At 37.3% G+C, this 22698-nt stretch overlaps 3 protein-coding genes across 4 annotated transcripts in view; 1 reads left to right on the top strand and 2 right to left on the bottom strand.

The window, feature by feature from the left end:
• Positions 1-2458: 2458 nt before the first annotated feature.
• Positions 2459-11614, bottom strand: LOC113047871 (ankyrin repeat and SOCS box protein 15-like). The gene is made up of 12 exons (XM_026209216.1): positions 11362-11614; positions 11217-11272; positions 10996-11127; positions 10733-10891; positions 7586-7831; positions 6379-6550; positions 5733-6294; positions 5078-5231; positions 3175-4991; positions 2999-3093; positions 2815-2898; positions 2459-2568 (listed from the first exon to the last, which is right to left on the bottom strand). The coding sequence occupies exons 1-9, from the start codon at positions 11394-11396 to the stop codon at positions 4822-4824; spliced, it is 1686 nt and encodes a 561-aa protein (XP_026065001.1). The 5' UTR covers positions 11397-11614; the 3' UTR covers positions 2459-2568; positions 2815-2898; positions 2999-3093; positions 3175-4821.
• Positions 11615-15021: 3407 nt separating this feature from the next.
• Positions 15022-16283, top strand: LOC113048596 (NADH dehydrogenase [ubiquinone] 1 alpha subcomplex subunit 5-like). The gene is made up of 5 exons (XM_026210466.1): positions 15022-15093; positions 15539-15583; positions 15733-15849; positions 15940-16005; positions 16110-16283. The coding sequence occupies exons 1-5, from the start codon at positions 15073-15075 to the stop codon at positions 16209-16211; spliced, it is 351 nt and encodes a 116-aa protein (XP_026066251.1). The 5' UTR covers positions 15022-15072; the 3' UTR covers positions 16212-16283.
• A 560-nt stretch (positions 16284-16843) lies between these two features.
• Positions 16844-22698, bottom strand: part of LOC113047870 (receptor-type tyrosine-protein phosphatase zeta-like) — a 30459-nt gene continuing 24604 nt past the window's right edge. For both annotated transcript variants that reach the window (XM_026209215.1, XM_026209214.1), the window contains 12 exons: positions 22461-22595; positions 22001-22135; positions 21474-21637; positions 21227-21362; positions 20988-21134; positions 20814-20907; positions 19844-19917; positions 19635-19763; positions 19401-19550; positions 18535-18677; positions 18326-18461; positions 16844-17866 (listed from right to left, as the gene is read on the bottom strand). In XM_026209215.1, coding sequence (XP_026065000.1) covers positions 17732-17866; positions 18326-18461; positions 18535-18677; positions 19401-19550; positions 19635-19763; positions 19844-19917; positions 20814-20907; positions 20988-21134; positions 21227-21362; positions 21474-21637; positions 22001-22135; positions 22461-22595 — 1578 coding nt within the window. In that variant the 3' untranslated portion in view covers positions 16844-17731. The remainder of the gene's footprint in view (positions 17867-18325; positions 18462-18534; positions 18678-19400; positions 19551-19634; positions 19764-19843; positions 19918-20813; positions 20908-20987; positions 21135-21226; positions 21363-21473; positions 21638-22000; positions 22136-22460; positions 22596-22698) is intronic.

Raw genomic sequence — 22698 nt, 5'->3', positions numbered from 1 at the left:
AATCAAAAACAAAATCAAGGTAAGCATTCTGTTTTTGATTTGTTTACCTATTTGAAAATCCTGTGTACTGTTTTTCCATTTTTCACAACACTAGAAGGAATCTGCCTTATCGAGACGTGCAAAATGGTCTCTATTTATAGCAACATTAAGTGTGAGGAATTTGTGGGGTCAGGATGCCAAACCTTGCTCCTGTAGGGCCACTGTCCTGCAACATTTAGCTACTCAAGGTCTTCAGACTCTCTAGAAACTTCCAGGAGTTTCATGGCGTACTACTGTATTGACAAGATGTTGTACCCCAAAAAAGTACAAGTTTTAGTATAATTAGTGTTTGAGCTAGTTGATTACTCCCCTGTCTAGGACTTGTGGATCCGATCTTCTGTTCCTTCAATAGTTTTCGAGTCTCATTTTCCCAGTATGTTATCAGAGCTTCCCTTCCCATTGTTCAAGTGGGAGTCTTAGCTGTGTGATCTCTCTGTCGCAGTCCAATGGGAAGGTTCTCGTCTGGGTCAATATCAGCCAACTCCTCCTCCAGTTCCTGGAGCTCCTCAGCAGTCAACGAGGCCAACAGCTCATCTTCATCCAAATCCTCATGCTTACTCAGTCCACACCTGCAGCCGAATGTACTCATGGTCTCTAGTGGTCTTCTCAGAGTCTCAAAAGTCTTGATTTCGGCTCAGTATTGGTGCATCAGATCTTTCTGGGATCTTGCGTTTGGGATTTTTCAAGTGGTGTAAGTGAGAGTGAGTGCTCATGTGCTGTGGTGTGCAGCTGGAAGAGGTATTAAGAGCAGGATCAGAGAGACGTGATACAAAGCCCATGATGCCATTGCTTTTTTGGGAGGTAGGAGTCATCAGGCAGAGCTGCAAAAAGCATGTGAGCTTACGACATGGTCACAGCGTGGCCTGTAAGCGAATGCTGACTGCATTGTTCATATCCAAAATAAGCAAATAGACTCCAAGGAGATGGCTAGAGAAATGGTAATGTCCTTTATAATATCAAGCAAGGTGGTGTATATGCTTGAATTTGAAACACATAAGGAAAATCTATTTTAAATTGCTCTGTATGTAATTACTTGTGTTATGACGGTGCATTAAATGAAATCACAATAGCCGCTGACAGTATAGCACTATTAAGTGTTTTTCACATAAATGCTATCATCAGTTTGTTTTAGAACTTGACTATCCAGAATATTGTAGGGTGAATTTAGTTTTTTCATATGTGCCAAGAATACCACATAGAGCTAAAGTAACACGTCACAAGCTAAGAGTGAGGGGCAGATTATCCCAAGAACGGTTATCAGCCTGGCATGAACCATTTAAATAAATCCTCTTCTCTCTTAGCCTTTCACTGGTTTGGTCTCGCTTTTGATGTCATCATCAGGATTAAAATTTGCTTTATTATTGCATTTATCAAAGCATACGTCATACTGGCAAATCCTGACTAAAATCTAGTGAATCTAAAAAGAGACTAAATGTTAATATGGTGTGGATATAAATGGATTTTGAAGTTTGTAAGCTGTCAGGTCAGGTCTGTGTGTGTGTAATGATCAGATTTGGTCTTATGTGAACGCTCAGATAAGCTGTTTGTTGTCCCATAGGATCCAAACAATCACGTAAGTCTAGGATCTGTGTTTATTACAGGAGTACAACATCCACTGCATCGACTGGCATTGAAAGTGCAGGAATGTTGTTGGTCTAATAACAAGTGCCTCTAGCAAACAACAGATTCCACAAAATCCACCGTGTTTTTGGACTGGGGCCATAATCAGTGTTTAGGTGAAGTTTGAAATTTGTCATATTTTTATGGTTTAAAAAGTTATGCAATGTTATAAAAATACAAGGTCGGACAAACTGTTTCTAGAGTTAATGTATTTTTAAGTAGCATATCTATTTAGACACTATTTGAAATACTTTGACAGACTTAAAATAGTTTAAGTCTGTCAAACTCAAAGTAATTACATGACATAAGACTAAGCAAAAACTAATATTGGTTCAATGAAATTATGACAGAACAGGAGGGTATTCTTAAGTGTTTATTGAAATTTAGTGAAGCATTTACATCAAGAGGTTTTCAAACATCAAACAAAATCTATTTTGACTTTATAGTCAATATATAACCTTTAAACAATCTCATCAGACATTTCATAAAATAAGTCAAGACTGTGCAAACAATGAAAATTTTTCTAGATGAGTGCAAAAACACAGCACCAGTGCACTGACCCTAGACTTGGCAGATATCATCTCATCTTCAAATGCAATCAAAACATCCACTGGTGTTAAAGACAATGTCCACTCTGATGGTGATTGCTGCCTTCTGCACCTGATCAAGCTCCTTTTTCTAAATGCAGTACGGGGAAAAAAATAGCGTATGTCACATATCATAAAAAATACCTTTATGAGGGCCGACACCATATTTCAGTTTCCATAAATGACAAAGGTATGGAGGATTGCATCGGCACCTTAACATTTGAGCTTCCATTTAAAGTGTTTCCTGTGATCTACAAGAGGCATTGTAGATAGTTCTAGATCTGCCAGGGTCATAGTGTGAAGTATCAATGCCATTATTGTCCTTTAAAGAAAAAAAACACAAAGTTAGGGTAGTTGAACAATTTCTTTTTTTTTTTATCAGGGCAGTGTATGAATAATTTGATCAAAGTCCAGATTTAAATTTCAGTCTAATAATCAGTATTGTATTGCTTCAGGAGACTTACCATTTGTGCTGCAAGAAAGTTCTGGTCATCATTACATTTGCATTAAAAACTGAAGAATTATGTATTTAAAGAACTTAAATTTATTGCAGGTGAATTCTACTTACGTCATTGTGAGCACGTACAGTAGTATTGCCAATAGCTGCTATATTGTTGCCATTTACATCACAAGGACCCTCGCTGCCTTTGCTCTGAAAAGGTTGATTTCAAAAGCATTACAACATTTTATTTAGTATGAGTTTCAAATAAGACAACGTGGAAAGCAAATAAAAGTCTAAAATGTTAACTAACGTTTAACAGCCATCATAAACCCTCCTCGAGCCGCTTTGTTCACTTCGGCGGATTTAGTAAGCTTCATTAGCATCACACGGATATTCTAGATGAAACTGATGAGGTGAATCATAAACAATGATTAATATCGACAAGTTCAAACATTGTAATATTAGCAATGTGTGTGTTTGCTTTACCAGTAGCTTCAGTTTCTGTGGCACTAGTGATGGTGAGAGATGTGGAAGTCAGCCCTCTTTCTGGTTTGAAAATAACATTTACGAAACTCGTTTGCCAGTGTCCGACTGTGAGAAAGAGCAAAAATGAATCCTTAATTTTCCACTGGTAAAATGGTACCGTAGTCTAAAGCACTTTGTGTTGATAACTTTGATGTAATGGTGTGTTGGCACATCACTTCTTTGCTAGCTAACATTAAAGGGGGTCGTATGACGTTGCTAAAAAGAAGATTATTTTATGTATCTGGTGTAATGAAATGTGTTTATCCTGCTTTCGCAACGAGAAAAAAGCAATAAAACCCATTACAAACGAAGCTTTAGTTGCATCCAGTGGCGACATAATTCCTTGTTATAATGATTTATACTGTGTTTTTATGCATTGTGTTGCCATGTAAACATAAAACCATGTCTGCATTTGTGATCTGAAAAACTACAAACAACAAGCGCTAACGTTACTCTACACGGTTCAAAAATCTTGTTTGAATCATCAGTGGCAAATCCTTTAAACATTAAAACATAACTTTAGGCTGTGAGTCAGTAGTGCCAGACTATCCTTGAAAAACTGGAATTGCACCACTTTATAGAAAAAAGGGATCTATAAAGGGATCTTATGAACAGTTTGGAACTCTCCAAAGAGAAAGGAAAACTTGAAATCACATCATATGTCCTCTTTAACACTTACACACATTAGGTTAACTGAACTGATTGATTTTCAGGTAAAAAAACACAAATAAAACATTCACACTCCAATCAAGAAGTTGGGAAAACTTGCCTGTTATTTTCCTTGACCGAGAGCTGTCCTGCTGTGACTCCGTGTCAGTGTGGGATGGGGGGACTTCACTTGACCGAATGAAAAATGCATGTGCATTTTTTGTTTGTTTATTTTTTTATTTTTAGGAAACACGCTTGGATAATATTCTGTCTCGAGTAAAAGTAAATAGCTTTAAAAGTCTTTATAAGACAGATTATGAAAGATGTAAATATGTGACCCTGCACCACAAAACCAGTCATAAGGGTACATTTTTCTTAATTGATTTTTATACATCATCTGAAAGATTTGATTGATTTATATAGAAGCTTTTCATTGATGTACAGTATGCTTTGTTATGATAGTGGAATATTTGGCCGAGATACAACTATTTGAATATCTGGAAGTTTTTAGCAATGCATATTACTAATCAAAAATTAAGTTTAATATATTTACAGTAGGAGAAAAAAATGTTGGGCATAAAATGTTTTTGGCATAAAAGAATAATCAATAACTTTGACCCATAAGATATCCCCCAGTGACTTAAGACTGATTTTGTGCTCCTGGGTCACATATAATAACCTAGAGCTCTAGGCTATACAAATATGTTTTTTCGGGAATCAATATTTAAAATAAATTATTCAACATCAGGTAAGCTCAAATCAGCCGTAGAACTTTAGTAGATGATTTTCTTTAATCATTAGAGTTAAAATATTTTTAGTAACTTATTCAGATTGACTTCTTAATATAATTAGTTTTTGAGTTCACATCAGAAATATTTGTTGTGTTGAAATAATTTGGAGTTGGATCACTACTCATGTAGTGATTTTCACTGTTAGGTTTTAGTGTAGAGATACATATATCTACTGTTCATCCATTCGGCCGTAAATATCATATTCTTTGTAGAGTAGGAAGTTCTTCAGGCCCGGAGGGAAAGGAACGGTGCTCATGTATTCTGGGTTATTCAGTCGTCTCAGTGTCATACATCTCCTGATAACCAACCTGGCCTGGTGTTTCAGAGAGCGAGGGTTCCCTAACACCAAACAGACATAAAGACATGTTTGTTTATTTTTACATGCATTTTAGGAATGACGTGAAAAGTAACCAGACGTGTCTTACTGAGGGTTTCACAGATATCAGGCCACTCCTCTTGTCTCTCCAGAAGACATTGCAGTTTAGAGCAGATGTCCACGTGATTCACGTAATCTAGGAGTGTCTGCACCACCCTCCCCGCCAAATGCGCCATCCATGAAACACTAATAAACTCACAAAACTTCAAACACAGAACAGGGTGCATAATTAGGCCATATATAAATATATACATTCACTAAGAATTAATCGCTAGCTCTTTTTGCATTGTTATATAACCATAATAAAATGCGAGTGCGCACACACAAAACAGTAACAGCGCAACATTTATTATGACAATGCATTCTAGAAGAAACCTAATTCACACGGATATGAGTTTGGTTTTAAATGTTTAAGTCGCAGTGCTATATCAGCACGCCTGGTTACGCTGGTTATTGAATAAGACGCATGTTTTTGCGAACGCAAAAGTGGCCCAACACTGCACCGTTGTTTTCTAGCCCCCGAACACGATGCTTTAGAGACAATTTGTTCAGATTGCTCTTGATTTGAGTGTATTATAAAGCCTCTAATTGCAATGTTTATTGCATTTTCAGGGGTTTAGTGAATAAGACTTATTAGTGAATAAGTGCTGCAACTGTTAGTGAATTCACTACATTGTTTTCTAGACCCCAAACATGATTCTTACGGTTACTTTATTCGAATCACTCCTGATTTGGTACGAGATGCTAGCAGCCTCTGCCCATGTGTATGTTGTTACCCAGTTGTCATGGTAACACTCAAAGCAGCTTTCTGCATGGTAACCGTTGTTAAGGAGCAGACGCAGCATCATTTCATCTTTGAGGCAGTATTGCAATGCCGTGGGAAACGCGGTGTCACTGATGACAGAGAAGACACAGTTGACGTCCGCCCCATAGGCGAGAAGAAGTGACACCAGCTCGTACTTCTCAGCTCTGACGGCCACCAGGAGGCAGCGCAGCGGGTCCAGGTCCGGCATCGCACCTGCTTTCAGAAGCATCTCGGCGCAGGTGACGTCTCCATTGCAGATGGCGAAGTACAGCGGGGTCTTCCTCATGTCACCGTAGTTTTCGGAAATATGGCTGCCCAGGATTGGGTTGACGTCAAAACCTTTCTGGATGAGCAGCTCAAGACATTCAGCATGGCCTCCGTCTGCCGCAGAATGAACCGGACTCATCCCACACAGACGGATGGCCTTCTTATTGGTGATGTAAATTAACTTCTTCAGAGCCCTGTCAGTTTAAAGAGAGATTAAATAATTATTAGCGCAGAGATGTTTGGTGAAGTGTGGTGAGACTGATTTGCTGTGCTCTCACAGGTAGTGTCCCTCGTAGGCTGCGCGGTGAATCGGCAGTTGAGAGCAAAGACTGGCTACATTAGGATTGGCGCCATGTTGTAGGAGTAGATCAATACAGTCCAGGTTCCCACAGCCTGCGGCGTCATATAACACACTGTCTCCATTGGTAGCTTGTGCTGTGGCGTCGCCCCCTAAAGGTGAGAGCAAGAAAGACATTCCGTTTTGGGAAATGAACCTTTAAAGCTGCAGTAGGTAACTTTTGTAAAAATATATTTTTTTACATATTTGCTGTCATTATGTCCTGACAGTAGAATATGAGACAGATAATCTGTGAAAAAATCAAGCTCCTCTGGCTCCTCCCAGTGGTCTATTGCCATTTACAGAAAGTCATCCGCTCCCGGTAAGAAACAACCAATCAGAGCTGCGGTCCGTAACTTTGTTTGTGTTCAAAATGTAGAAAAATGTATATAATAAGCGAGTACACCATGAATCCATTTTCCAAACCGTGTTTTTAGCTTGTCCTGAATCACTAGGTTGCACCTATAATAAGTGTTTATATTCGGACTATTTTAGATTGCTTCGGGGGTACCGCGGCGGAGTAACCCAGTACCTTTGTGATTCTTCATAGACATAAACAGAGAGAAGTAGATCCGGCTACGATGTTCTTCCGCAAGACGCAAGCAGTTCTGTTTATTAACCGCTAGAGCGTCAAAAGTTCCCTACCGCAGCTTTAAATGCCTTATAGTTGAGACTGCATATTTAATCAAATTATTCATTTTGTATGAGTCTTAAAGTAAATAGAATACATTATTTTATGAAAGTAATAAGCTATGAAAATAGCCTATTACTTCTGAATTATGTTTTTTTTTTTAAACATATAAAAATGTAAAAGTCTTAATAACATTTTAAGTGGGCCTCAAAAATTCTGGGAAGTGTCTGGAAATGTTCTGCTCTTTTGTAACCCTAGCCTTTATGCAGAGCACCAAAGCAGAAAAAAAAGCATTTATTTCATTCTGGCCGATTTAAAAGTTGCAATTTCCAGATTTTTATGCATGACATTTTATTAATAATAAGCTAAACTAAGTACATTTGCACACCAGTAAAAAAAAAAAAAAGATTATTTATAGTATTCATCACCAGTAGGTTACATTTAAATCTGATAAATTATTGTTATTTAATATTAACATAATTCATAATTTACTATAGGGATGGATACCCTGACTTACCATGTTGGATAAGGATTTCCAGTATTTCCGGATGGCCGTACTCTGCAGCGATGCCCATCGGTGTGACCCCATGGCCGTCCCGTCCCATCACCTTCCCCCCGTGTCTCAGCAACAGCATCAGGATGTCCGCGCAACCCACCTTAGCAGCCTCATGGGTGGCCGTCCACTTCTTCAAACACAGCTGCCTCACAAAGGCGCCTCCCATTATCAGTGCATATACCATTTCATAAGAGTTTGCCCTTACAGCTACAAAAGGAAACATGGGAATATGATCCTGAAGCTTAGTATAAAACTCAAAACGCAAAACCATGCATTTTCATGTACTTGTGCAAAACCATAATACACTTTCTTTCTTTCTTTCTTTCTTTCTTACATTCACAAGCCGGTGACACTATACTGATGTGATGTGATTTAATCCTGCTTTTATAAAGTTGTGCTTAATTTTGCATGTATAGGACAAAGTGCAATTATGGGTTAAATTTAACCCATAATAAAAAAAAATTATAAAATAAAAACATTAAAAAGAAATTGTATCTGTCATAAAACAATTTTTAATGGGTATGTCACGATCAGGTTATTTGTGCACCCCGATACGATTCCACTCCAATACCGAGTCCCGAGCAAATACTTTTATATTTCTATAGGAATTTATGTTTAGTTCATACATTAAAGTTATTAAATTCAATAGTGTGTATACAGTTTTATTAATTTATTTTTTAAACAATACATTTTTTTTATTATTGATCGGCCCAGATCCTTAAGATCAGCTTGGGACATCCCTAATATTTAAAAACATTATTTTAGGATAATTTATGTTTCTGGCTTTGACAATATTCTGTGCCAATTAAACACATTTAACCCAATTCTTAGTTGGCAACTAAAACAAAACAAAAACTTTTATTTCAACTGTATAAAGTGAAGTATTTGTACATCATTTTGTTGTACTAAAGTAATGCTAATTTCTATATAATTTGAATTAGGTATATTGACTCCGTCGTTCTACCCGGGGGACTTCAACGCTCACGTGGGCTGCGACAGTGACACCTGTAGAGGCGTGATTGGGAGGAATGGACCCCTGATCAGAACCCAAGTGGTGCACAGTTATTGGACTTCTGTGCAAGTCACAGTTTGTCCATAACGAACACCATGTTCAAGCATAAGGGTGTCCATCAGCGCACATGGCACCAGTACACCCTAAGCTGGAGGTCGATGATTGACTTTGTGGTCGTTTCTTCTGACCTCCGGCAGTATGTCTTGAACACTCGGGTAAATAGAGGGGTGGAGTTGTCAACTGATCATCACCTGGTGGTGAGTTGGATCCGATGGCGGGGGAGGAAGATGCACAGACTCTGTGGACCCAAACATATTGTGAGGGTCTGTTGGGAACATTTGGCTGAGCCCCCTGTCAGAGAGATTTTCAATTCCCTCCTCCAGCAGAGCTTCAACCAGAGTCTAACAGAGCCTGTGGACCATGTTCTCCACCTCCATTGTTAATGCAGCCATTTGGAGCTGTGGCCATAAGGTCTCCGGTGCCTGTCGAGGTGGCAATCCCCAAACCCGGTGGTGGACAACAGAAGTAAGGGATGCTGTCAGGCTGAAGAAGGAGTACTTCCAAGCCTGGCTGGCTTGCAGGACTCCTGAGGCAGCTGACGGGGACCACGTGATTTCGTCTCTGCTTTTTGCAGATGAAGTTGTCATGTTGGCTTCATAGGGCCAGGACCTTCAGCATGCGCTGGGATGGTTTGCAGCCAAGTGTGAAGCGTCTAGGATGAGAATTAGCACCTCCAAGTCCAAGGCCATGGTTTTTAGCCAGAAAAGGGTGGTATGTCCCCTTCAGGTTGGTGGAGAGCTCCTGCCTCAAGTGGAGGAGTTCAAGTATCTTGAGGTCTAGTTCACGAGTGAGGGAAGGATGGAGCGGGAGATTGACAGGCGGATAGGTGCAGCTTCTGCAGCAATGCGGTCGATGTACCTGTCTGTCATTGTAAAGAAGGAGCTGAGCTGCAAGGCCAAGCTCTTGATTTACCAGTCAATCTACTGTATGCTCCTGAGCTGTGGGTCATGACCGAAAGGACAAGATCCCGGATACAGGCAGCTGAAATGAGCCTTCTCAGTAGGGTGGCGGGGCGCTCCCATAGAGCTAGGTTGAGGAGCTCGGCCACTCGGGAAGAGCTCAGAGTAGAGCCGTTGCTTCTCCACATCAAGAGGAGTCAGCTGAGGTGGCTCAGGCATCTGTACCGGATGCCTCCTGGACACCTTCCTGGGAAGGTGTTCCAGGCATGTCCCTCCGGGAAGAAGCCCCGGGGAAGACTGAGGACACGCTGGTGGGACTATGTCTCTCGGCTGGCCTGGGAACGCCTCAGTATCCCCCCGGAAGAGCTGGAGGAAGTGTCTAGGGAGAGGGAAGTCTGGGCGTCTCTGCTTAGACTGCTGCCCCTGCGACCCGCCCCCAGATAAGCGCAAGAAGATGGATGGATGGATGGATGGATGAATGGAGAAAAAAAAATGAAAATATAAATAAAATTAAAAAATTTTGCCTATATAAAATCACTTCATTACATTTATGATAATTACATTAAATTGTGTAAAATTTGATTGATTGTCATGAGAATAATGGCACAATGCAAGAAAATAAATAAATAAAAGATGTTTTATGATGTTTAAAGACCAGTAAACATCATAAAATTTTTATTCATAATAATAATAATAATAATAATAATATATTAATGATTACATCTTTTTATTAATGTGAAATATAATTTCTTTTTTTTCCATTTTGTCTTAAGTTAGGGGAAATAAAGTTGTCATTTATTCGTGAAATTCACCTGGGAAAGTAATGAAATTTTAATCCACATAACTTTTGTTTATAATGACATCTGCTTAAAGGACAGTTCACCAAACAGTTGATGGTAGCCATTGACTTCCATTTTTTATTTGTATTTTTTTCAAACAGTTGAAGTCAATGGTTACCGTCAACTGTTTGTTTACCAACATTCTTATCATATTATCTTTTGTGCTTTAAAAAGATGAAAGAAACATATACAAATGTAGCGTGATCATTTTAATTTTGGGGTGAACTATGCTTTTATTTGCTTATTGAGAGCTCCACCAAGAGACAAGTCTAATTTTATGATGTTTTTGTTGTAATACCCAGGAGTAGTGGCGTCTCATTCCTGCTGTTCGTGTTGTGTGGAGATGCTCCGTGATGGAGAAGAACTTTTACGCCCTCCACATGTCCAGCTTGACAAGCCAGTGTCAGAGCGGTGTCTCCATCAACCGTCATCTCCTCCATGCTCAGCTCATGGGATGCTATCCAGGAAAAAAAAGATGCCAGTATATATATACCTCTGCTTTATATCGAGCTAATTGTGAGTCATTTATACACACTCTACCACAGACATGATTCCACTCACCCAGGAGGACGTAATCCAATACACAGACATCAGGCTGGATAGACGCTCTGTGCATCGGTAGCCAACCCCTGCTGTCTCTTTCCTTAAAGGCATCCCTGTACTTCTGCAGTATTCTCAGTGCAAACACATCACCTGAATAATATTACACACCCATATGAGGAATATCATGCCATTGGACAATCAAAACCGAGCATTGATATTTCGGGACATGTATGGAGTACCTTGATCTATTGCAGATAAAATCTTGAGGTTTTGATCACTGACTGTTTCTAAAGTCCTGCATGAGAGAATGTGAGACTTATTTGAAATGCATATATCATTATTGTAGTTAAATTACAAATATATTGCAAAAGGTATTGTGCATACCTTGTTGTTATGTTCAAAACAGAGACTGCATGCATCTTGGAGGCTCATTTGAATAACAAACCCAATCAGCTGATCTTCATCTATTTATTCCACGTAGTCCATTGTAGTTTCAGAGATCAAAAAGATGCAACACAATGCAACTCCAATCTCGATGAAAACTTGTGTCATGCAGATGGATCATAAAACACAGTTGTCACTGTTTAATCAGAAGAAATCCAATGCACCTTGAAGAGCTGTGGAGCAGACTGAGTGTGTCTTCACCGGTCCTGGAGGATATATTTAGTGCTGACGCACTTGTGACACTCAAAGAATGTGAGTCACTTTGACACAACAAGGCAAAAAGGTTTTGAGTTCCATCACATGTAGTGACTCACAGGCACACATGGTCTTTAATTTGCTTTCTTAAAACCGAGACAGAAGACATACAAATCTGCACAATACAGATACAAATACACATTATCTGAATCGGGATTGTTTCATGATGTTCAGCTTTATGTGTGAATGTGCAGGTCATTATTGCTTACATTCAGTCTTCGATTGAATATTTGGAAACAAAGCCATTTGACTGATTTGATTGTTCATGTCTGTTAATAATCTGCCCTTTTAAACATCTGCCTTTGGCAGAATCTGTTTTGCACTCAATAAATTTGACATAAAAAAAAAATGTAAACTAAAACGCAGAATGTTATGGAATGGATATGCTCGTTATTTTTATTTAGGTCCACTTACGAAGTTTAATGACCTTGAAAAGAAATTCCAGGCATTTGACCTTTTAAAATACAATGTAACTCTTTTTTTTAATGTTAGAATGTCTATCTTTGCTCATATGTACCCTTCATTAGATGTCTAATATAATGTATAAAGTTTTTACTACCGTAACACCAACAGCTTATATAAGTGGAAAAACAGTAAATCCATCTAGACTTTCCTGGTGGGCCGGAGCTCTGCAAAGTTTTGTTCCAACACACATACCAAGTCGTCCTCAAATAAGCCTGAAGGACGTGGTCAGCTGCAGCAGGTGTGTGTTGAATTTAAACTCTGCAGCTCTGGCCCTCCAGGAGTTTGACTCCCCTCCTCCACAGCAATGGCAACCTCATTTGTTGGCACTAGGTGGCGTATTTACAATGTAGTAAACTCTGTGTAGCTTTTGGGTCACAGGAAATAATGCCATTATGTGTTAGACATGACCAACTTACATATATACATGCTCTCACACCAGGGTTTCAGAACAAGGGTTAACAGAATCACTGTTAAGTTAATAAAAGAAAAGAATCAGTGTGTTAACGTGCTCCCCCTTGTGAACAATAAGTGTATCTGCATTATTGCATGAACTTTAAATAGTCCAGTATTTAGTTCCAACCCTGGGTAAAAACAGCTGAAGCAAGGTCTTCGAGACGCTAGAAACTTCCAGGCTTGGACTGTTTTGTAACAAAACAGTCCAAGCCTGGAAGTTTCTAGCATCTCAAAGACCTTGCTTCAGCTATATATGTATTCAATAAAGCCTTAATCTGAATAAACGAATTATTTTATTTTATTAGTCATGTATGTGTTATCATTTTGACAAAGTTTTTCCCATTTGTGGGATTGTTTACACATATGCAAAACACGCTTATATGGAGAAAAGCATTTTGTGTATGTAACACAAATGATGCAGATTTCATTCTAAAGAGTCCACAAAAATCTAAAATATTGTAGTTTGCTTCATAAAGTTAAGTCAACTTTTGTTTATCTTAGGAACACTTAGGATTGAACGTTTCTCATGTTAAACTGAATCTGACCGAGTTGCTGTTGTTTTGAATGGGGTTTTTCCTGAGAATGTTGCGTTATATGGTGAAAAGTTATATGGTGAAAACCAATAACTCATCATATGATAATATATGGCAAATAATAAGCTGCAGAGCTACAAATGTTGTGATGTTTGAGAGGGTTCAGATTGGTTGATTTTCAGTTTAGCTACAGCATTACTTTAAACATCAATTTAACATAAGCAGATTTGACCTTAAGACTCCATGATTAAAAAGCAATGCTTTTGAGCCACTGAATCTGACAAAGTCCATATTGTTTTGAATGGGTTTTTATTGAGACTTTTTAAAAAGCACTAGAGCTTTACTGGAATAGCCTCCTTAGATTCACAACTCAAAAGTAAAGACATTTGCACTTCTACATGCCGAGGGAGTTCAGCAAGACAGACAGCAAACGGTAAACAAATCTTATAGATGAACACTTTTCAGGAAATATCTGTTTTGGGCTTACAATCAGGGTTAGGTGCTTCAATACTCTTGTTAATCAGCTATCATTTCACACTGCTTTTAGCAATAAATTATTGGTAGGTAGGGTTAGGTTTATCGGTATGGATTGGGTTAAGTTTATATTTTTGGACAATAATGTTGATCCAGGACCAACAAAAGATGTTGATCCTGGAACATGTATTACTTTGGCAAAATCACGTCGACTCACAACTATTAGGCTACTTATACAGTTAAAGTTACTTTTTAAAACAGAGAATGACAAATCTGCCAAAGAAAGCGCAGCATCACCCGAATACTCCAGCAGACACATTAAAGCCCTGCTTTGATAATAATACATCGATACAAACTTCAAATGAGGACTGCGTCACCACTAGGCGGCGCAATCGGGTTTCTTCTTCAGGCTGCTTGACAACATGACGCGTGACGACATTCACAACAACAACACGTGCAGATCCTGCAGATGATTCAGTCTTAAAAGGAGGATTTTGTCACATTAACTTGAATCAGAGGAAAGTTACTGCCCTCCTGTGGTGACTGTGTGGAATTGCAAATTTGCAAATTATTATTATTATTTTTAATTTCCCGGTTTTTTTACAATAATATTCAGTTCCATCACACAAAGGCACAATGTAAACAGGGAAACGTTGCACATCTCAAAGCATGTTAAACATAACAATTCAAACTGAATACAAACAAAGCAACTTATAAAATCTTTTTTCTCATAAAGATTTTTTTGTCTATAATTTCTAAAAATATATATCTGTATCTATCTATCTATCTATCTATCTATCTATCTATCTATCTATCTATCTATCTATCTATCTATCTATCTATCTATAGAGAGAGAAAGAGAGAGAGAGAGAGAGAGAGAGGGAGAGCATTGATTTACAATTATTTGATAAATTATTGGATTACATCAGCTCCTAAAAAAATATTTCCTAAAATAATAAAAAAATATATCTAGTAAGAAAAACGGAACCACCCTCCTGTGGTGGGTTTTAAGTATAAATTAATGCTGCAATTAATTTAAGACGTCATTTACAACGATTTTATTTATATATTTAAAATAATTTCGAAATCACGTTTAATAGTGCCAATGCTAGAATAGCTACTTTTAAGTGTTGTTGTGACATTGACTTTGTACAATATTTTTGATTCATTTTGTTAAAATAGATTTACATTGTTTAAAAAAATAGTAATTTAAAAATTACACTATTATTATTATTAAATTATTAGTAGTATTAATATTATTTAGTAAGACGAGGCAGACGAATTTAATTTTAAGAGATTCGTTTCAAGACGTAACAGATCGTTTTAAAAAAATCCAACTTCAAAGCGCAAAAAAGTTATGTAGAACCTATTTACTATTACCTTAAATAATGTTTTATTAATATAAGCCACGGACGTCACACTCGGCCGACGGAAGTTGCGTCGTTGGAGCGCGTCATCATCATCGGTTGACATGGCTGGTTTGATCAAGAAGGTACGTGCGGAGGTCATGAAAATATGTTATTAAAAACTATTGATATTCATCCGTGAATGAAGCTTGGTTCTAAATACTGAAGTGTTTAAATATATCATCTTTTTCTGCACGTCTAACCCCAGCGTTTACATGTATTTAAATGCATAATTCGTGCTTTGTTTTGCTCGAGGATAATGATGATAGCTGGTGTAATGTAATGAAACCCGAACCATCGCCATCCTACAGAAAATAGGGGTTATAATAATACAAATGATTCGTTTAGTGGTATGATGTCTATTTGAAGCTATAAATGTCATGCATTTGAAATCAAGTTGTGCAGTTGACACTTATAAGTGAAACTTGTATGAATATTGTTAATGTTTAAATGTCTATTGGCTTTATTGCATACATTGTTTTGACACGTGCATGCATGGGAATATGCATCTTTTGATCGTCTTATATTTAGACCACAGGCTTGGTTGGCCTCGCTGTCTCCCACAATCCACATGAGGTGAGTGTTTTGATCTCATTTTTATAATTTCCATCTTTACTTTCATATACGATCAAGGTGTTTTCTTTGTTGCAAACTTATGTTTTAAGTTAGAGGACTTGTACGTATCAGAATGCTGTCTATTGAATCGTTGCTTTCTTTCCCCCAAGCGTCTTCGGATTCTGTACACAAAGATCCTGGGCGCTCTACAAACTATGCCTCAGGACGCTGCCTACAGGAAATACACCGAGCAGCTGGTCAACGAGAGGCTCAACCACGTCAAAGCTGTGAGAAATCTGAGACTTAGGTTTAAGTATTCATACACATATTGATATAAGAATCCTAATTTCTATATATGTGATTTTTTTACTATAAAGGAACCAGACGTAGAAAAGCTTGAAAAAAAAATCAGCTGTGGACAGATTGAGGAGGTTATTGCACAGGTGAGATGATGTAATAATTAAAGATTGCAAAGCCTGATTTAGGAGAACTGAGTTTATAGAGTGAATACAGCGTGCTGTGTACCTCATCTGTCTGGTGTCTGCAGGCCGAGGCTGAGCTGGCTCTGTCCAGGAAGATGACCGAATGGAAACCGTGGGAACCTCTCGTAGAGGAAGCACCGGTGAACCAATGGAAATGGCCCATCTGAAGTCCTCATGATGTTCATGTACATATATCATGTTTATATTAAATACTAAAGAAATAAACACTGTCCATTTAGGTTGTGCGTTTTCTTTTTTACCTTTTTTTTTTTTTACAGCTGATTGTCAAAGATTGAGCTGGAGGGTTCAACTCATATTTTCCAGTACATACATGTTTAGGAAATATAACAGAATTTACCATTCTTTCAATTTTGATCAGGCAATGAGAGGGAACATTTACTCCGGAGAAGGATCTTTTAGCTAGTTTAGGGTAAAATGTATATGTGCATATTATAAAAAATTTAATTTGGAGCCTTGTGCTTAATGAGACTGAGGTCTGACTCAAGCTCCAATTAAACAAACAAAAAATGACCAAAAATAAACGTCAATCAATAGCAAGCCAAATAACATGCAAACAAAATGCGATTTTTGTTTTTGCATTTTTATGAATTTGTAATCTATATTGTGCCAAGGAGCTCAAATTAACTTTAATATTTTGACAAAGTCTCTCAAATATTATCTTGAAAGGTCATAAAATCTGAATATATAACTAAATAATAAATAAATCGGTATGTAATTAAAGTAATTATTTTGGTTAGTAGACGTGCCTACAGACTTACTGACATTATTATTTTATGTTAAATATTATATGTAGTCTCTCGAATAATCGCACTGCAACACTTTTACACATAATATTTCATTTCACCCACTTTCATTTTGTGGTTAGCAGTTTGGAAGCTCGGTGGAAGAAAATACAACGTTTAGAAATGACAAACACTCGCAAATGTAGAAGAAATGATGTGCGTGGAAAATCCTGGTTTGTTTATGTTTTACTGTGCTTGCTTTCTTGTCTCCAAGTACGTTCTGAGTTAATGCTTGACAAAAAAGGCCTAAATGATTAGACAGTTTAAATAAAAGTTGATAAACATGGAAATATAAAACCGAATGCTAATGAAATGACAGATTTAAATCTAGAAGGATGCGCGTATTACAAATGAGAAATGTACGAAAAAATGTCTGTTACAACATATCAATATCAAGTTAATTCAGAAATTACAAAAAAAAAAAAAAAAGAAACATTCAGTTTCTACAATAACTAACATAGTAAAAAAGAAGAGCTAGTCATAGAAATGTATTTTGGTCTGTTGGTGTGGCCGATTGTTTTATATATTAGAATCACACTCATGAGGCTACATTCAAGAATGCTATTATATATCAAAGATTTACCCCCCAATAGATAGCATATTAAATATTTTACCCTGCTACTTATAAATATTTCTTCAACAATTATGTCTGACTAAAATCTAAGACATCACCAGCAATACAGCAATCACTGCTTTTCCAAAGAGTAGAAATTTTGGCATTAGTTACAACAGAAATATTATATCAAAGCATTTTATAAAGTACAAAGGTAATGAAAAGGCACAATAAAAGACCAGATTATAGTATATCCTGTACCCATGTAGTCTGTGTAGAGACTTTATAAGGGTTTTAAAAACGACTTTCTCTTGATTTAATGTCTGTATATCTACATGAGCGACTCCAGGCTTTCCAACGGGTTGGCGGGAACCGTGCCGTTGTTTTCCGAGTGGTGAAGTGCTCTCTCGTCCTCCTTGGTGCTCACCAAACTCAGGATAGCTTTATAGAGGAACTGATAGTGATCCTGCACACACAGGAAAGATGTTAAAGGAACAGTTCCCCCCTTTTCTCACCCTCACTCCACCAAAGATGATAGTAGATGAGTTTTCTTTGGAAAAATGTAGCATTGCATCACTTGCCCACCAATGTATCCTCTGCAGTGAATGGGTGCCGTCAGAATGAGAGTCCAAACAGCTTGCAAACACGCAGCTCTTCTCTTCATAAGATGTTAACTGATGGACTGGAGTACTATTGTGATGTTTTTATCAGCTGTTTGAACTCTCATTCCGACGGCACCCATTCACTCCAGAGGATCCATTGATGAGCAAGCAGATTTCTCCAAATCTGATGAAGAAAAAAACTCATCTACATCTTGTGAGGGTGAGGAGAGCTTCCGCACATTTTCATTTGTGACTGGACTATTCCTTAAACCATGCACATTTTATAATTCATATCTTTTCAAGGTATACCACAGTCATCTTACAATATCGTTGAAGACTCCCGGCCTCATGAGGTTCATCATTCTGGCAGTCTGATAAACGTTTACACTGTTCTCCTCTTCCAGCTGGTCGACCAGGCTGGTCAGTGAACAGAGTAAAGCAGCACTCGTCCCTCCAGACCTGCTCAGACACAGTGAGGAATGACACACTCCTCTCTATTTCAGTCTTTCTTAGAAATGCTATGAGACTCTACCCATCGTGGATGATGGCGGGTCCCTCTCGGCGTGAGCTCTCTTCTCTGATGATGTTGATGAGCTCAAAGCAGTTGCTGATGGGGCTGTCAGGGTTCGGCCAGCGAGGGCTCTGGTACCTCCGGACCTCCAGAACATAGTCGTCCTGTCACACAGCCACGCAGAATAAAATTCACACATCTCTGTTGTTGCTCCATAGACTTAAATGCTTCAGAGATGCAATCTCCAGTACAAAGAGGCCTTTCAGAAATATTAAATGTGAATGTGTTCAATTTGCTTTGTTTTTAATGTCACAAAATCAACAAAAATAAATTGTAAACTTTTTCTGATTATTTAAAATTTACATATTAAATTACATTATACATTCATACAGTTATATTTTAATAATACTACTTAGTATGAATTTATAATATTCTAATTTAATAATACTATAAAGAAAAGTTATAATAATAAAATAGTATTTTCATTGCTGTAATGTGTCCAGATGTTTTACTTAAGTATTTTCTTAAATTTCACATAATGTTTTCAAGTGATTCTAATTAGCATTTCATTATTGTAATATATTATTTAAAAATGTTGTTATTTAACATGTCTATTTAAAATAAGGGCAGTACAACTACTACTACTATTTAATTATTTAGTATCAGTTTTTAATGATTATTTAACATTTACATATTCAGTTACATAATAGTATACATAATATATGAGTGTTGGAAACAGTTCTGCTGTCTAATATATTTGATCAATAAAAGGTTCAAAAGAACTGCATTTATTCAAAATAAAATAAAAAATTCTAATAATATATTTTCTTTACCATCACTTTTTATCAGTTTTATTTTTTGGTTTATTCTGAGCAGGTTTTATTCACCTTTAGAGCCTCCAAAATGAAGTCCTGTACCACAAGCGACTCCTCATTGGACAGGCACAGTTTGTCCTCACCCCTGAAGGTCACAGTGAAGGTCTCGCAGCTGATTGGCTGATCTTTAGTGGGCCAGTACACACACTCTCCGTCTCTGCTCTGTGACGGTCAGGAAATAACAGGTCTCAGTTATCACATGAGGACGTGTGCAGCAGTATAGACGTGTTTGTGCTCGTGACTCACCGCACTCTGTGTATCTGGCAGAGAAACTATGATCTGTGCATTGTGATCCCAGATCATCCTCCAAAAGTCCTGTATGGTGTTTGGCAGAGGATTCTGGGTAACGATAAACTCGTGGGTCTGATGGTAGCCCTGTAAACGGCACAGACTCGTCGTATCACACCATATTACATACAGGAGTCTGAACAGGAGCATCAGAACAAGAGTCTTACCGTTAAATAAGAGGCATTGATGTAGTCTGATGATTCTCCAGGTCCTGTAGACAGAATGACCCTTGACCTCTCCACTGAAGCACAGATAGAGCGAGCACATGTGAGGATAAAGATCAGCGGGTACAGTTCACGAAACTCAATGAGCTCAGTCATTCATTAGATCTTTAAATACACTTTAAAAAGCTCTTCACTATATTCTGAATATAATTCTTGGAAGAAAACAGGTTACATTTTATATATTATAAATATTAGTGTTTTAATAAATTATATAAATATTTATGATAAATACAATATTGAATATGTATAAACAGTTGAATATACATCCTCAAAACCTTTTCTATGTTTATGAATATAAATAAATATGACATAATAAATAATACTGAATATTTATTTATAAACATTTCTTATATTTTAAATTAATAAATACACTGAATATAAATAGTGGGAAAATGGTTATCCCTTGGGTTTTTATGTTATACTTATGTATAAATTATTTATTCATAATAAATAAATAAATACACTGCATATAATTAGTTGAAAAACTAGTTTAGTGGAAAAACTTTACAATTTATGAATTCTATATCATATTCATAATAAACAAATAAACCAATCAATTATATTTTAAATATATAAATAGCTGAATAAAATTATTTAAATGAAAACAGGTTACCCTTTCACTTTTATATATATATATATATATATATATATATATATATAATTAACATATGCATATAAATGCATAAATAAATAACTGAATTTATTTATTTAAAGAAAAACAGGTTACCTTTTCACTTTTTAATATATTTATATATGCATATAAATAAATATTATTCATTATATTCATTATATATGTAATAAATAAGAATAATAAATTATTTAGGAAATAAAACATTACCCTTTCACTTTTTATATAACGTATGTTAATACATTTATTTTTATTTATTATATATATTTTTTTCCATACACTGACCAGGCATAAGACAAGATGTCCTGTTTTTAGATGCGTTGCACTCCTCTAAAGCCACTGTGTAATCGCTCTGTTTTGCACAGCTCTGACTGACCAGCTACAGGAACAAAAGGAAAGCACAATTAATTGCTCAGCGTAATAGTGATTAAGGTGGAATCACAAACCCAAAGGTCTCACCTTAAACTGTTTTTCCAGGCGGGTCTTTCCTGTAGGTCCCGGTGTGAGGAGATCAGACACATGTGTGTGAATGTGACTGGAGGAGACCAGGGTCTCTTTACTCCTGATGGCCTCCACTAGAGCATCATGGATGAAGACGTACTGCTCCTGCTCGCACACACAAGTATGATGGATATTTCATGTTGCACGTGACGTGACATAAGGTGTGAAAAGGTTTGAAATAATATGTGTTGTCGAACCTCAGTCTGCACCAGATAATTCCTCTGGGTTCTAATGTGTTTGAGGAATCCAGTGATGTTCACTTTACTCTCCTCCTTTATCTGCTTCAACATGCTGTCGATCACAATGTAGGTTCCTGTTCTTCCCACACCGGCACTGCAAATCCCACATTTTCCCACTCAGTGTAGCAGTTCACATCCAATAGAATCAGTGCAGTCAAATCAATGACCATCATTTTATGCTTAATAACTTAACACTGATGTCTACCTGCAGTGGACCACCACAGGCCCCAGATCAGCCGTCCTGGGCTGCGAGGACGCCCGCACAAACGACAGCAGGGGCAGAGTGTATTCTGGGACGCCCATGTCGGGCCACTGGGTGTAATGAAAGTGAAACACTGTCCTCTCCTGACTGCGATCCTTCTGTGAGCCCTGACGGGGAAAGACATTTGCTCACATTCCCGTTAAGTGAAGAAGAAAATATTTCTGTTTTGGTTAGAAACATCAAAGGAACATTCCGTTCTATAATGTTACTTTTGAATGTTCTCTGAACATTCCGAAACCAGAAGTAACATTTAAAAAAACGTTACATGAACATCCAAGTAAACCATTTCAGAATTACCTTTCCATTACCGATGCATAAATTACTTTTTTATGCTAATGTTGTCGGAATATTAATAAAGTGCAAATAACAAATTCTATTAACAGTATACTAGAAGAATGATTGTTCATAATTTTGAGAACCCTTTGACAGAACCTTCTTTCTGGTGATTTATGCATACTTTAGTCACAGACCTTCTTGACGTCAACATTCCTCAAGATGAATGTCCTCTGCGTGTAATAGGCAAGAGTTTTGGTGCTCTTCAGTGTGACTAGGAAGGATCCATAGTCTTCCTGATTCTCCGAGGGCCAATACTGATCACATTTTCTCTGTTTGATTCACACACACCACGGATATATGGTTAGGAATCTCATCGAATCATGATTAGTTGTTTTATATTTGCATTTATTTCATTACACTCTCAAAAATAAAGGTTCTTTTTTGGCATTGATGGTTCCATGAAAAACATCAATGGAACCTTTCAATGTTCTTTATAGTGGAAAAAGGTTCTTTAGACTATTACACTAAGAAAAAATGGTTCGGAGACCTGAGGTTTCACAGAGGGGTAGTTCGGGAACCACAATGGTTCTTCTATGGCATTGCTGCAAAAAAAATGTTTTTAATGATCTAATCTAAGAGTGATAACAGCATTACCCGCCCCTTCTCCACCAGGTTAGTGATCATGACAATCACACCCACGTTCTGCTCCCATATCATCCTCCAGAAGTCTCCCAGACTGCCCTTCAGCGGACCCTGGGCGGCTATATATGCTTTCGGCTGGTTGTAGCCCTAAAGATAATCATTACAATTAGACCATGTTCATTTCTACCAACACTCATTTTTAATAAGAAATGCAGTTTTTTTTAAGAGATTTCTATTCATATGAATATGA

Source organism: Carassius auratus, chromosome 29, assembly GCF_003368295.1.
Source record: "Carassius auratus strain Wakin chromosome 29, ASM336829v1, whole genome shotgun sequence".
In the NCBI taxonomy this organism is placed as follows: Eukaryota; Metazoa; Chordata; class Actinopteri; order Cypriniformes; family Cyprinidae; genus Carassius; species Carassius auratus.
Note: the sequence above shows the minus strand (reverse complement) of the source record. Positions and strands in the feature narration are given on the sequence as shown.